This window comes from Zootermopsis nevadensis, unplaced genomic scaffold (assembly GCF_977971745.1).
Source record: "Zootermopsis nevadensis isolate Lab colony 2312 unplaced genomic scaffold, Znev_1.0 Znev_ptg000009l, whole genome shotgun sequence".
Taxonomy (NCBI): domain Eukaryota; kingdom Metazoa; phylum Arthropoda; class Insecta; order Blattodea; family Termopsidae; genus Zootermopsis; species Zootermopsis nevadensis.
Window position 1 is genome coordinate 1,640,493 of NW_028259141.1, and position 12,498 is coordinate 1,652,990.

The 12,498-nt window shown below is 39.7% G+C and overlaps 1 protein-coding gene across 1 annotated transcript; it reads right to left on the reverse strand.

Moving 5' to 3' along the window:
- Nucleotides 1–617: 617 nt before the first annotated feature.
- On the reverse strand, nt 618–12,396 carry LOC110828088 (cation-dependent mannose-6-phosphate receptor). Its single transcript, XM_022060845.1, has 6 exons — nt 12,204–12,396; nt 11,979–12,127; nt 7,734–7,846; nt 6,682–6,809; nt 4,485–4,611; nt 618–1,229 (listed from the first exon to the last, which is right to left on the reverse strand). The coding sequence occupies exons 1-6, from the start codon at nt 12,353–12,355 to the stop codon at nt 1,113–1,115; spliced, it is 786 nt and encodes a 261-aa protein (XP_021916537.1). The 5' UTR covers nt 12,356–12,396; the 3' UTR covers nt 618–1,112.
- Nucleotides 12,397–12,498: the final 102 nt, after the last annotated feature.

Genomic DNA, 12,498 nt, shown 5'->3' on the forward strand with positions numbered 1-12,498 from the left:
GAAACTCGACGGACAGCAAAGAAGAATTTTTACATTCAAAAGAAAATCATTAGAATAATGGCAGGCAATAAAAGGAGACACTCAAGAGGGAGGATTAAGAAACGTAATATTCTTCCACTAGCCAGTGAATTCTTGCTCTCATTATCATCATTTATAATGGACGACAGAAAACTTTCAAACTCAGATATCCACAATATAAGTACAAGATACAGATACAACCTTCATGTGCTGATTTCTAACCTCAATAAATATTAAAAAGGAGTTTATTATACTGGAATTAAGTTATTCAATAACATTCCTCCCATTATAAAAAGTATGAATCACATTATAAAGCAGTTCAGGCCATCACTAAAAGAGCATCCCCTACCTCACGCCTGATACTCCATAGACGAATTTACCTCAAACAAAAATTCTCAGCTATTATAAATACATGTAAGCATTAGAGGTTATTCTTTCTTGTGTAATTGCTTTTTCAGTAATACTGTAATTTATATTAGTATCAGAAACAAGTATTTGACATGTCCTACATCCTTGGCTTGAGCCTACGAAGGATCTGCGAAATGTAAATAAATGCTATTTATGTTCTGCTGAAATATCAGACTGAAAGGTAAAACATATAAATCACTTATAATATTTAATGAATTTTACAATATTAATATTATTCCTTTCGCAGGCTAATTTAACATTTTCATCGGGACCAAAGTATCACCCACTGCAATACTAATAAACATCAGCAAATCCTTGCATAAAATTTAAAGTGAATATTTTAATCAATAATACAAACTGGTACAATGAATAAAGCGCTTCTCGGTGTGTTTCTAGAGAAGGAAAAATAATGAGTAGTCGCAACCTGAATCGACTTTTCCAGAAGTGGTAGCAATAAATGTAATTTGTAGCGCAGGAAACATGCAGACTCTACTGGTGAAATGGTGACCAAAGACTTAAAAACACAGAAGAATCGAAACACATAAAATAACAATTCCGTGAAATTTTGATTCTAATTTAAAGCAACATTAAATCTTACATTTCCAGGTCCACACAATTTCTACTGGTAGCTTTACAGAGTAAACACGCTGTGGCTTATTCCGCTAAGGATGTATCCAACAAACAGGTCAAGGCTTAAGGAGAGCTTCATCCCTGTCGTCATGTGGATCATTAAAATTGTTTGTCAGTCTGTGCCAGGATTCCTCACGGTGAATATCACGGCGACACACAAGGTTGCAGCCATCCTATAAACAGTGCAATATCTAACATAATGAATATGAGCTGAACGCAGAGACATCTATGCCAATTTGAGCACAAACAGATTTTAATTTAATAGTTAAGTTTGTAGGTTTATTGGAAAAAAATGAAAAGTGAACACAGAAATTAATTTACCATAGTAATGCTGTGTGTTTAAATTGAGGAGTTGTTTTACAAAGATTATTGATTTACCGTAAAAGTAAAAAAAGTAAAGCTGTCCCACTATACGCCATGTAGGCATTTGGGGGTAGGGAGAGAAGATATAGCTCCTACTCATTCTTGACCTTGGCACTAGATGGGGGCGAGTGGTCAGCATCATGCCACGGCCATGCTTTACCCTGGGAAAGGACCCTGACACCCATTAGATAGGAGGCTGGGTGGGCCCCAGAGCCGATTTTGATGCAGAGGCTAGAGGAAGAATCCTCTGCCCCATCAGGGATTCGAACCCTGGTCGTCCAGTCCGTAGACAGTCACTATACTGACTGAGCTACGCCAGATCTTCATCATTTACTGTAAGAGATCAAATTATTTATGGCAAAAGGTGGCGACTGACTTGTAACATTTACTCGTAATGTAACATTCGCGGCGAGCATGTTACATTACACCACAACTGGTGAGGCGTATCGAATGCTCGTTTCGAACGCTCGGCTCGACTGTGCTCGTGTGTGCTCCATTCATTTCATTCAATATGTCGGACGTGGAGGTTGTGTTATCTTTGTTTCATTTAATACGCTACTGTTATCTAAAGAACTCGTGAATGCTCGTTACGACGCCTTTCGACTGACTGACTGACTTGTAATGTAACACTCAAAGGGATTCGCGAAAAAACCAACAACACGATGGAGCGCCCGCGAGCGGCTCCGTTCGCTGTCTTCACTTGTGTAATGCTCGATTTGTAACACGTTACATTACAGGCAAATGTTACAAGTCAGTCGCCACCTAAAGAGGAATAAGAGTATTGAAGAACCGGATGAATTATGATCTTGCATTTCTTGCGGAATGATAGGTCATACAACTTCTATTAACAAAGCGCTGCAAGGTTCATTAGATATATTTAACAACATAAAGGCTTTCAAAGTGAAGCTTCGTCTGTGAGAATATAAATTAAATATGCATTACTTTCTGGACTGTCAGGTGCAATTACAAAATACACATTTCCAGGACTGGATCTGTTCATCTTCAAATGTAGTTAAAGGGACGCCTAATCTTTGCGGTCTGTTACAACCTAGGTCAGAAGAACTACATGTGTGTAAACACCTGCGATCAGGTTATATCTGAAAATAAGATTGACCCTAACAGCAATGGAAACATGTTACAGGTGAAAAAGCCATATACGAGGTGCGATCGGAAAGTTTCCAGACTGTGTCAATAGAGGACGAACCGGATGTAGTACGAGCTTCTGCCGCTAGGGGGTGCGGCCTACATTCATAGTGAATCAGTGTGCCAGCCGGCATCATCGTATTAGCATTTGTTTCTTAGTTACGGGCGTTTTGGTAGTGTATTACACCGACCCTCCTGCGATTTCGGAATGGCGTGTGCATCAAATTTTGCCAAAGACTCGCCAAAACGGCTACGGAAACCTATGAAATGCTAAAGCAAGCATTTGGGGAGTCCGCAATGGGTCGTGCACAAACTTTTGTGTGGCATTCACGTTTTAAAAATGGCCGAACCTCTGTCGATGATGACGAGCGTTCTGGACGACCATCTTCGAGCACAACGTCCGAAAATGTTACGAAGAGTCGGCAGGCCATTCACGAAGATCGACGTCGTACCATCAACGACTTGTGCGACATTGTTGGGATAGGCTATGGGACCTGTCAGCTGATTCTAAAGGAAGAACTCCACATGCAACGCATCATGACAACGCGCCAGCGCACACCGCCCTCAAAGTTCGGCAGTTCTTGGCCTCAAACACCATGGCCGTCATCCCGCACCCTCCTTATTCGCCGTGTGACTTCTTCCTCTTCCCAAAGATGAAAATTCAGCTAAAGGGAAGGAGATTTGAGACGATAGAAGAGATTCGGGCAGAATCGCAGATGGTGCTTGACAGGCTGACAAAGAAAGATTTCCAGGGATGCTTGCAGGCTTGGCAGCGTCGCTGGGATCGTTGTGTTCACTCCCAGGGGAACTACTTCGAGGGTGATGGATGAATTTAATACCTGAGATAAGTGTACGGGTTTTTATAGGCGCAGTCTTGAAACTTTCCGATCGCACCTCGTACAGCAACTGACAATACCTCCCCCAGTCCCCTCCTGCTCCAAGAAAGGGGAGTTTCAAAAGATAACACTAAGAAATATTTGCTATCTGGACTTTTTACATAGTAGTTGTTTAAAACAAAAAACCACAACGTCCAGTGATACAGACTAGCACTTCTGTTAGACCCAACCGAGTAGGTACCATCCCCCTTGCCCGAAGACGGAAACGGAGCCATTTTCCGAAACGTTCTTTTTTTCCTTTAAACAAAGACAAAGGAAAAAGTCCAAATAGCAAATAATTTAAGTGTAATCCAGCATCTGCGGAACCCTTTAGAATTGAATTTAAAAGATAACGTCTTTAATTTTCCTAACGGCCTACACAGCTTGCATTAAGGTTACTGTCAAGTCAATAACTGTGTCTTGTGTGTTATGCAATTTTAGAGAAAAAGGTGCATGTGGTATCTAAAAACAGTAATTATTCAATCATATTTATATCCTGTGCCAACGTTTTGAGAGCCATCTAGAGCCTCTAGAAACATTGGCACAGAATATGGCTTATTCACCTTTCAGCCACCTGACGTGGCTTGTAGCCCGAGAGTCTTTCATCAACATACTTATAAGAATCTGAACAGTTTCTTCACGTAATTTTAAAAAATTATAATTTTCTGAAAGCATACGTTTAAGAAAAGGCTCTCTTCCAGAGATTCATGAAGTAGAGATTTCACTGCATGCTATAAAATTTGCCCCATTCCTTGCTTAATTTCTCAGACTGGCACACTCCTAAGTTTGCTTCTAGTCTATTGTGACGTCTTTGCAGCAGAGAGCTTTAGACCCCAGTCTGGGTCATAAAATCGATTATTACAAACATATCATTGCTGTTTTGCAAAAACAACAGAAAAAATAAAGGAATAGATATTTTTATGCTTTTGGTGGAAAGCTCTTGCTGGATTTCGTAACTAAGAATATTAAGCTTGATGAGGTAGTAAAGAAAATAATTAGACACTGAAAATTAACTTTCATTTCCAAATTATTCTAATCCCAACATACCGCTTGCAAATTCCCCAGCTCCTTCCAGAAACCACGGTGAGGGATCTGCTCAAATCCTTTAGCACCTCCAATGAATCTCCTGTGGGCCACTCCGACGATGAAGTAAACCGCAAAACATGTCAGAATACTAAAACAGAAAAGACAAATACAAAGAATAAGAAGAAGAAACGAAACCAAACATTTTCCTTTTCATATATAATAAACAATCAGAAAGACGATGGAGCAAGCTGCATCAGGTGGCTGAACGGTAATATATTCTGCCAACGTTTCGAGAACAATCTCTGGGGCTGCTTGGTAACCAGTCTGTTCCTTTGTTGCGTACTAGCTCATGGGAACAAAGGAATGGACTGTTTACCAAGCAGCATCGAGTATGAAAGCAGAGACTGTTCTCGAAACGGCAGAAGATATGGTTTATTCACCGTTCAGCCACCTCACGCGGCTTATAACCTGGGAGTCTTTCATCAACTTCAGTCGCCGTAAAAGCTTCACTTGATAAATCAGAAGGATCTTCAACACCACTTTACTGTTCCTGTACATGAAATCATGGTGGTACAACCATTATCTTTATATATATATATATATATATATATATATATTTTTTTTTTTCCAGACGCAAACACACCACAAATCACAACTCTGGTATGGATCTTATATTTCTATATGTTATAAATATTTTCTATTTCCCAAACTCTTTTTCATATAAATAATTAATAATTCGAATGTCAATTAATTGTTTCACAGACTACAGAATGACTGATCTAAAAAATACAAAACAAGACGAAGAACAAAAAGAAACAACCTAGAAAAATGAAAACTACAAAACAAACAAATCAATGATAGTTGCATTAATAAATATACATTAGTTTTAAAGACGAAAATAACCTGAAGATGATGCAGTTGCATTGAAACATGTTGTGAAATAAAATAATGAGCGCTAAAATTGTAACATCGTAATAGCGATGATAAGCGCCAAATTTTAAAGTTTAACTTTAATAACACCAATTTTAACAACTAAGTTTGTGTATTGACGGAAATAAATAAATACATTATCTTTATATCTGATGCCAGCCATTACATTTATGTTTTTGTTTTCTATTTGTTTAATGGAGAAGGAAGGGACTTGTACTGATCAAATAAGACCCCTGAACTTTAAGGCTTCAAGGGAACCATGGAATGAATAGTAGTTCTTAAATTTTATAACAAAATCAAAGTACTATATCAGGTGACAGTTTTAAATTGATAAATTATGATTATCACCAGTTACCACTCATTATTTTATAAAGCATATGTTTCATCGCAAAGTGTGTGTAATCCTCTCTTCTTTACAAATTTTGAAACAAGTTGTAAATGTTCATGAAACTTGGTATGGAATTGTGTTAACGGAGAATACCACACTTACGTCTTAATTCCTTATGATAAAAAATAACATATGGTGGACATGAAAGCCACAGATGTGGGAATAACACTGACCATTCAATGCAAGAACCTGAAATTATATATGGTAAAAGCACATCTGTGAAAAGTATTTGATTTTTTTAAGGTAATATTTAACAAGAGTCCCGCGCCGTAGCTGCGCCGTCTGAGGCATCATACTTCGGATCGGCGATACGGAATGCGCGCAGGTCCGAGTCTCGGGGGGAGAAGAAATTTTCTCATGTGCTTTCGACCGGTGCCAACCCAGCATCGTGAGGAAAATGGGGAGCTACAATGAGTAGCGTAATCCGGTCATGAAAGCTAGCAATGGCTGGGGGTTCGTCGTGCTGACCACACGTCACCCTGTATCTGGTTGGATGATCATTCACCTCTGCTTAGGCATGTGAACATGAGGCCAGCAGCCAGCTAGTCGGCTTCGGCTCTCAGAGGGCTGTTACGCCACGGATTATTATTATTATTAATACTTAACGAGGCAATATGTACATGTAACTGTTTAACAGCGATAAAAGACAAACTACTTCAACAGATGTTTGAAATTTTAGACTTTGATGGATTATAAAAACATATATGAAATTTGTGTGAAACGTTTCTTGTGTTTTGAAAGTGAGACACTGTGACAGTGCAAAATGTCAAAGTACTACTAGCAAAAATATTTCAAAAACAGATTATTTGGTTGCATCATTAATGTGTATTTATATTGTAATCTTCTTTCAAAATGGAAGCATTAAACAGAAATATGACATAATAAGTTCTTGTCTCTTACATGATACAAAAGACCGAGCCACCGCTGAGTCCGGTCTTCACACAGAGAGCTGAAGTCTGAAGCTCAAATGAGAAGAAGCACCCAGTATTATTCCAGTTTCTGTTATACTCCAGAAAATACAAAGATGGCTGAAAATAAATCACACCAGAATACTGTTTGTGTTGGAAAACTCTGCTATTATGACAGTTGACAAAATAAAATTAAACTAAACTAGAATCTTTTCACAAGTGCTAAAGAAAACACTTAAAAAAGAGCTGAAGGAGTACAAGTACGAGGCGCGTCCACAAAGTAAGTTTCCCACTCGTCCCACAGCTAGCAAACCTTATATTGCGCCAAGCGACTGTGCGTACGTGATAGAGCAATGACGTAGCATGGCGCATGCACTAACGGCACTTCCCGCGTTCTCACAGTAGCATCGTTGCAGCTGTTGAAGATGGAGGTTCTTATTCCAGCTCCCGCCGACTGTGAAGTGCGGTCAGTGATAACGCTAGGCCGCACACGGCTCGACGGACAGCAAGTCTCCTGCAGGAGTTCAGCTGGGAGGTGTTTAATCATTCACCCTACAGCCCGGACCTCGCTCCCAGTGATTTCCATCTTTTCCTACACCTCAAGAAATTCCTGTCCGGTCAGCGTCAGCGTTTTGAGAATGACAGAGAGGCGGAGATGGTTGTCACACAGTGGTTCCAATCCCAGGCGGCAGACTTCTACGACACAGGTATTCAAAAGTTGGTCCCACGGTATGACAAATGTCTCAATTCCGGTGGCTAATATGTTGAAAAATAGCTGGACACTGGCTGTATCTGTTGCAATAAATATTTCCATGAAATTGTGTTTTGTTTCTGTAAACGGCCCCAGGGAAACTTACTTTGAGGACGAGCCTCGTACTTCCTCCTACATTTGCCTACAGACTTGAAGTTTAGTAAATCAAGGCACAGATTCAAACCAGCGTCTCACAAGAAATGATAAGGAACTGTAACCAACAAGCTACATGCAACGAGAAAATGTCTATAATTCAGATATGGAATAAAAGTGTATTATATGACAATATTTACATCCTCGTTTTCTTCTTTACATGTAATCAAAATCTGAACCCTCCTGGCCAATTTACAAAATTCATTCTTCTGATCTCCATCACCATCTCCATATATTAGAATAAGCCATGACTCTGGAAAAAAAAATGATAACATTAATGCAAACCTGCAAAGGACAGTAGTATAGACTGACCAAATATGACTGACTCACTTAGAAAAAAAAAATGGGTTCATAACAAGAGTGAAAGATTAAGGCCCCCCCCATACACACACAGTTTGGCCTTCCGATCGACCTTACAGGCAAAACTGTTACAGTTTGCCCTCGCCCTTTCATTCCCCATACACGCGCAGATAAACCGGCACGCTGCATGCCACAGTCACAGTCTTCCAGCCTATGTCGCTGAGTGCAGTGAGAAAGAAACATAAACGCCAAGTTATGGACCAAACAGTGGTTAGAAAGAAGAAATCATTTCACTCACATTGATTTGATTCAAGAACTTAAATGTTTTCCAAAATACCGGAGCAACTACCTGCGTATGGATGAATGTACTTACCTGGAACTGTTAAGTATTGTTACGCCATACATAAAAAAAAGAAGATACGAACATGAGAAAAGCGATCACACCCAATGAAAGATTGACACCTACGCTTCGCCATCTAGCTACTGGAAGAACCCTTGAAGACCTGAAATTTTCTACTCATATCTCTCCTCAAGCATTGGGAAGAGTGATTCCTGAGACCTGCAAAGCAATCTACAAAGTACTGAAGAAGTATTGTAACGTAAGTAAGTGAAACAAGTTTCTTTGAACATTTTTACTTTTACTACACAGGATATGAAAAGTTACGGTAACATTATAAATTTATTTTATTTTTTTAGTGTTCTGTCTGACGACAGGTCCATATGAACAGGATCCTTCCATCCTTTTCTCGGACTGGGACCTGTTCATATACGATCTTGGCAGATGATCCAGAAGTGGTTTGCCATTGCCTTCTTCTGTGTGTGAATGGAGTAATTGTTGGGATACCACGGAGAAACCGGGGAAGCCCCCGGAGGAAAACACAAGTTATAAATTCGGGCACCGCCGGGAATCAAACCCGAGACCCCAGGATTACAAGGCCAGCCTTCTAACCGCTAGACCATGGTACGCACATTAAATTAAGAGATTTCCCCCATTATAAGGTTATCTGAAATAGAGTAATACGAAAAAAACTATAAAGGAAATAAAGTATTTAAAAGTAATATTGACCCGCCTCTCTAGTAGTGACCCATGTAATCATAACGGCTGGAACCCGAGGAGATATTTGACTGAGGGTCAGGAGTACTGTATGTTAAGTAACCTCCAGTACCGGTATTGTTTGAAGAGTATCTAGAAAGCGATCCAAACTCTGCTTCAAAAAGGACGTCATTTATTAATTTCTCTGCATAAATCCTTTGTTCATTATTTCCTAATGCTCATAATTTGGCAGCAAAATTTTTTGCAAAGAGGTCAAATTTGTCCTCAGTACAGAAGAACACGAGACAGCAGCAGCAACTGAGCGATTGGCCTGCCGGTATCGTCACACACGTGCGTTCCGCCTGTCACGTGCTACGTCCTGCAGGTAGAACTGATGGATTTCCTACAGTCCAAACGATTGGCCGGCCGGCCGCACCACACACGAGTTTTGCCTTTCAGTCTTCAACTGTGCAGGCCGAACGGGAGGCTAAACTGTGTGTGTGTATGGGGAGACTAAGACTTATTCTGGTTTGGAGAACAAAGAATTTCACTGCAACATAAATCTGCTGGCAGAACTAAATACCGGCCCAAATACTACACCGCAATCATAATTCCACTGCTTATTAAGCTAAAAAGATAAAAGACATTACAACGCATTCATCGAATGATTCTTGTATTATTTACTTAAAATCTTTCAACTTCAAAAGTTATATGGTGTCACATGGAAGGATAATGTGAATGTTGTAAAAGACGAGCACAAAAGAACTTTACACATTCAAAATAGTACATAAAATAAATGCAACGCACTTACAGGTTTACAATTATACCAGCCAACAGACACGAATCGTAGACACTCGGAAACGAGCTTCATTAGCCACATGGCAGATACTGACATGATAATCCAACTCATCCCAAACTTCGTACAGGTGTCCTTAGTGATGGAAGCAATGGCAGCTGTAATTTGAATTTCATCTACCAGATGTAAATGAATACCTGGCCACGTGAAATTGTGTGCAAAATGCGCATTGCCCAACTGTTACAGACACTTTCTCCACTAACTGCAAAACACAACAACTCCTCCATACTGGGGTAGCCATTTTTAAAACTAGTGGCATCCAAGCAGAACAACAATCACCCAGATCATTTGAAACAAAACTTTGGGAGCTTTTCTATCAACTGGTACGGGTGTGAAGTTCTAAGTATGCTGTATTTGTTTTCTGTATCATTTTGAAAGTGTAAAGTTCTTTTGTGCTCATCCTGTATTGTTAACAATTTGAATGTGCCTATTTTGTGACACTATCCCAGCATATGACTTGGCCAGATTAATGAAAACCATTAAAATCATGTCAGGACAGCCAATTTTCATGTAAAATATGACTATAAATAATGAAATACATAGCGGGAATAGGAGAACAGTGCCTTACAAACTGTAACCGTAGATGTGCTTAAACTAGTCGGTTTGGTTGTTTTGGTTGAAGGCCTTGACATGTTCAGACTAAGGGATGTTGCTACTGGTGAAAATCTCTCACCAGGCATTTTGTCTTTTGGGAAAGGAATTTTGGTTTGTTGTATGTCCAAGGGTCAAGTCCTGAAGGGTTGGGATAGCATCTGAAGTCCTCTGTGACAGAGAGGAAATCGATTTAGGTGAAGGCCTCTCACACTGGTGAAGGTGTGATGTGCTCCTCTTAACTATACACTGAATTTGTGTTACAACTGAGGAAAATCATGGGGAAAAAACGGTCAAAGCGATGTTAGAAACCAATCCTCATCAAATTGGCCATCTTATTAGAGACAGATTTGATTGGTTTACTGGGTTTCGGTCACTTTTGGTTGAGACCATACGTGACTTCAAACAGACACAGGTAGGCACGAGTGCTTTCTAAGCTGCTGAAGTAGGTTTCTTGCATTTGCTAACTCTGTCAAAACTTTGTCTGTGCTCTGATGTGGTTGGCAAAAATTGAGGCCTCAAATCACAGTGAATTTGTATGTTACCAATGTATCAAAGTGCATTAGTCACAATGTGAAGAAGCTTAGACTGTGCAAACTTGAAACTTCCAGACATGGCTATAACCACCAGACCTCCAGATGAAGCATGCATAATCAACCACAGGACATATAAGATGCTTATGAAGCAACACACCGCTTCTGATGGACGGGCGACTTCTCCTATTGAGGGCCTGGCATACCCAATCTTCTAGCTGCCTTTCTACTAGCCTGACTGATATGTGGTGATGAGGTTAGGTGCATACAAGAGCCACCACTGATGGAGAGTTATGAAGTGGGTAACATATATGGTTACCAAAATGTTCAGGTCAGGTAGACTGGCCAATAAGAACCATAGGATGAGGAAGGGGATGAAGCCGTGTCCAGACCAATAGGATCCAGTCTGAGGGCACAATACAGGAAATTTAGATCAGGAGTAACAGAAAATGTGGCCCTTTTATTTGCCAGGAAGGAAGAGGGTGTCAAGAGAAATATTTCTTGTTCTTTCAGAACATAAATAAGGGGCTTCCATGAACCGCTCATGCAGAACCCTTCCTCTCTGATAATGTTGTTAAGATGGAGTTCAATTTCAATCTCAATCTAACGATAGCATGGGTGACTGCTCGATTCTGCACACTGTTCTCCTATTGTCCTCCTCCTGGGAAAGCAGACCACACTTTGTGAGCTATTAGTATGTATACAACAGCTCATTGTGTCACCTGTCACAAGAGTCCCAGTTTACGGAGATGGAGGCAGAATGTGAAACATTGGACATTCATTACACATTATCATGCCTAATCACAAAGAACCAGGGGTACAGCCTGGTTTTGTCTATTGGATTGAACAGGTTAGTCCATATTTTTACCTGATAATGGAAGTACAGTCAATTTCCAAAATAATGTGCTTTATAACAAAAGCCGAAATGACGAAAATGTTCACATCAAGTAACTGTTTAATGTAACACAATTAATCACTGTGGGATTTCTAAAATAAAATCAACAAAGTACTGCACACTTTTACCTACACCCTATACAAAACAATATAATGAGATGTTCTCTTATTTTCATACCTCCACCGACTATATCAGTGTCATTATATCTCCCTAGGACTGTTGATGCTGTTCCTTGTTTTTCTAAAACACTGGAATTTGGGTACTTTTCTGAAGCATCACTGCAGATGGTAATAACGTAGGAAATGCCTCCAGAATCAACATGAAACCTACAACACGGAATGACATAATAAATATTCTCATACGATTACAATATTACGAATGTTTCTACACATTGTTCCTTACTTCTGCCCTTGGATGGGCGATAAGCGTTGTATAAGTTGTCTCTTTATATCCGAACTTTCACTACGCAGTTTACAGTTCTGCGTATAATCACAAGTTATGAAACTAAATTTAAATATTAATAACATAAAACCAATTCCATAGCTATATATCATTTTTCTTTAGGTTTCCTGGTCACGATTTCAATTGCTTATACACAAACCTTGTTGCCAACGTTACGAAACTGAAGCGAAGTTACATACATGGATATTAAAAGTACGCCTACATGATATCGCAAACTAGAGCGATTGGTAGTAAA

What these genes read in the sequence shown, in the direction of transcription:
- LOC110828088 (XM_022060845.1), bottom strand. Translation starts at nt 12,355, where the DNA reads ATGATATATAGCTATGGAATTGGTTTTATGTTATTAATATTTAAATTT. An exon ending in CACTGATATAGTCGGTGGAG is followed by an intron (nt 7,847 to 11,978) that starts GTATGAAAATAA and finishes TTTTTTTTCCAG; the next exon opens with AGTCATGGCTTATTCTAATA. An exon ending in GTAAAGAAGAAAACGAGGAT is followed by an intron (nt 6,810 to 7,733) that starts GTAAATATTGTC and finishes ATTTATTTTCAG; the next exon opens with CCATCTTTGTATTTTCTGGA.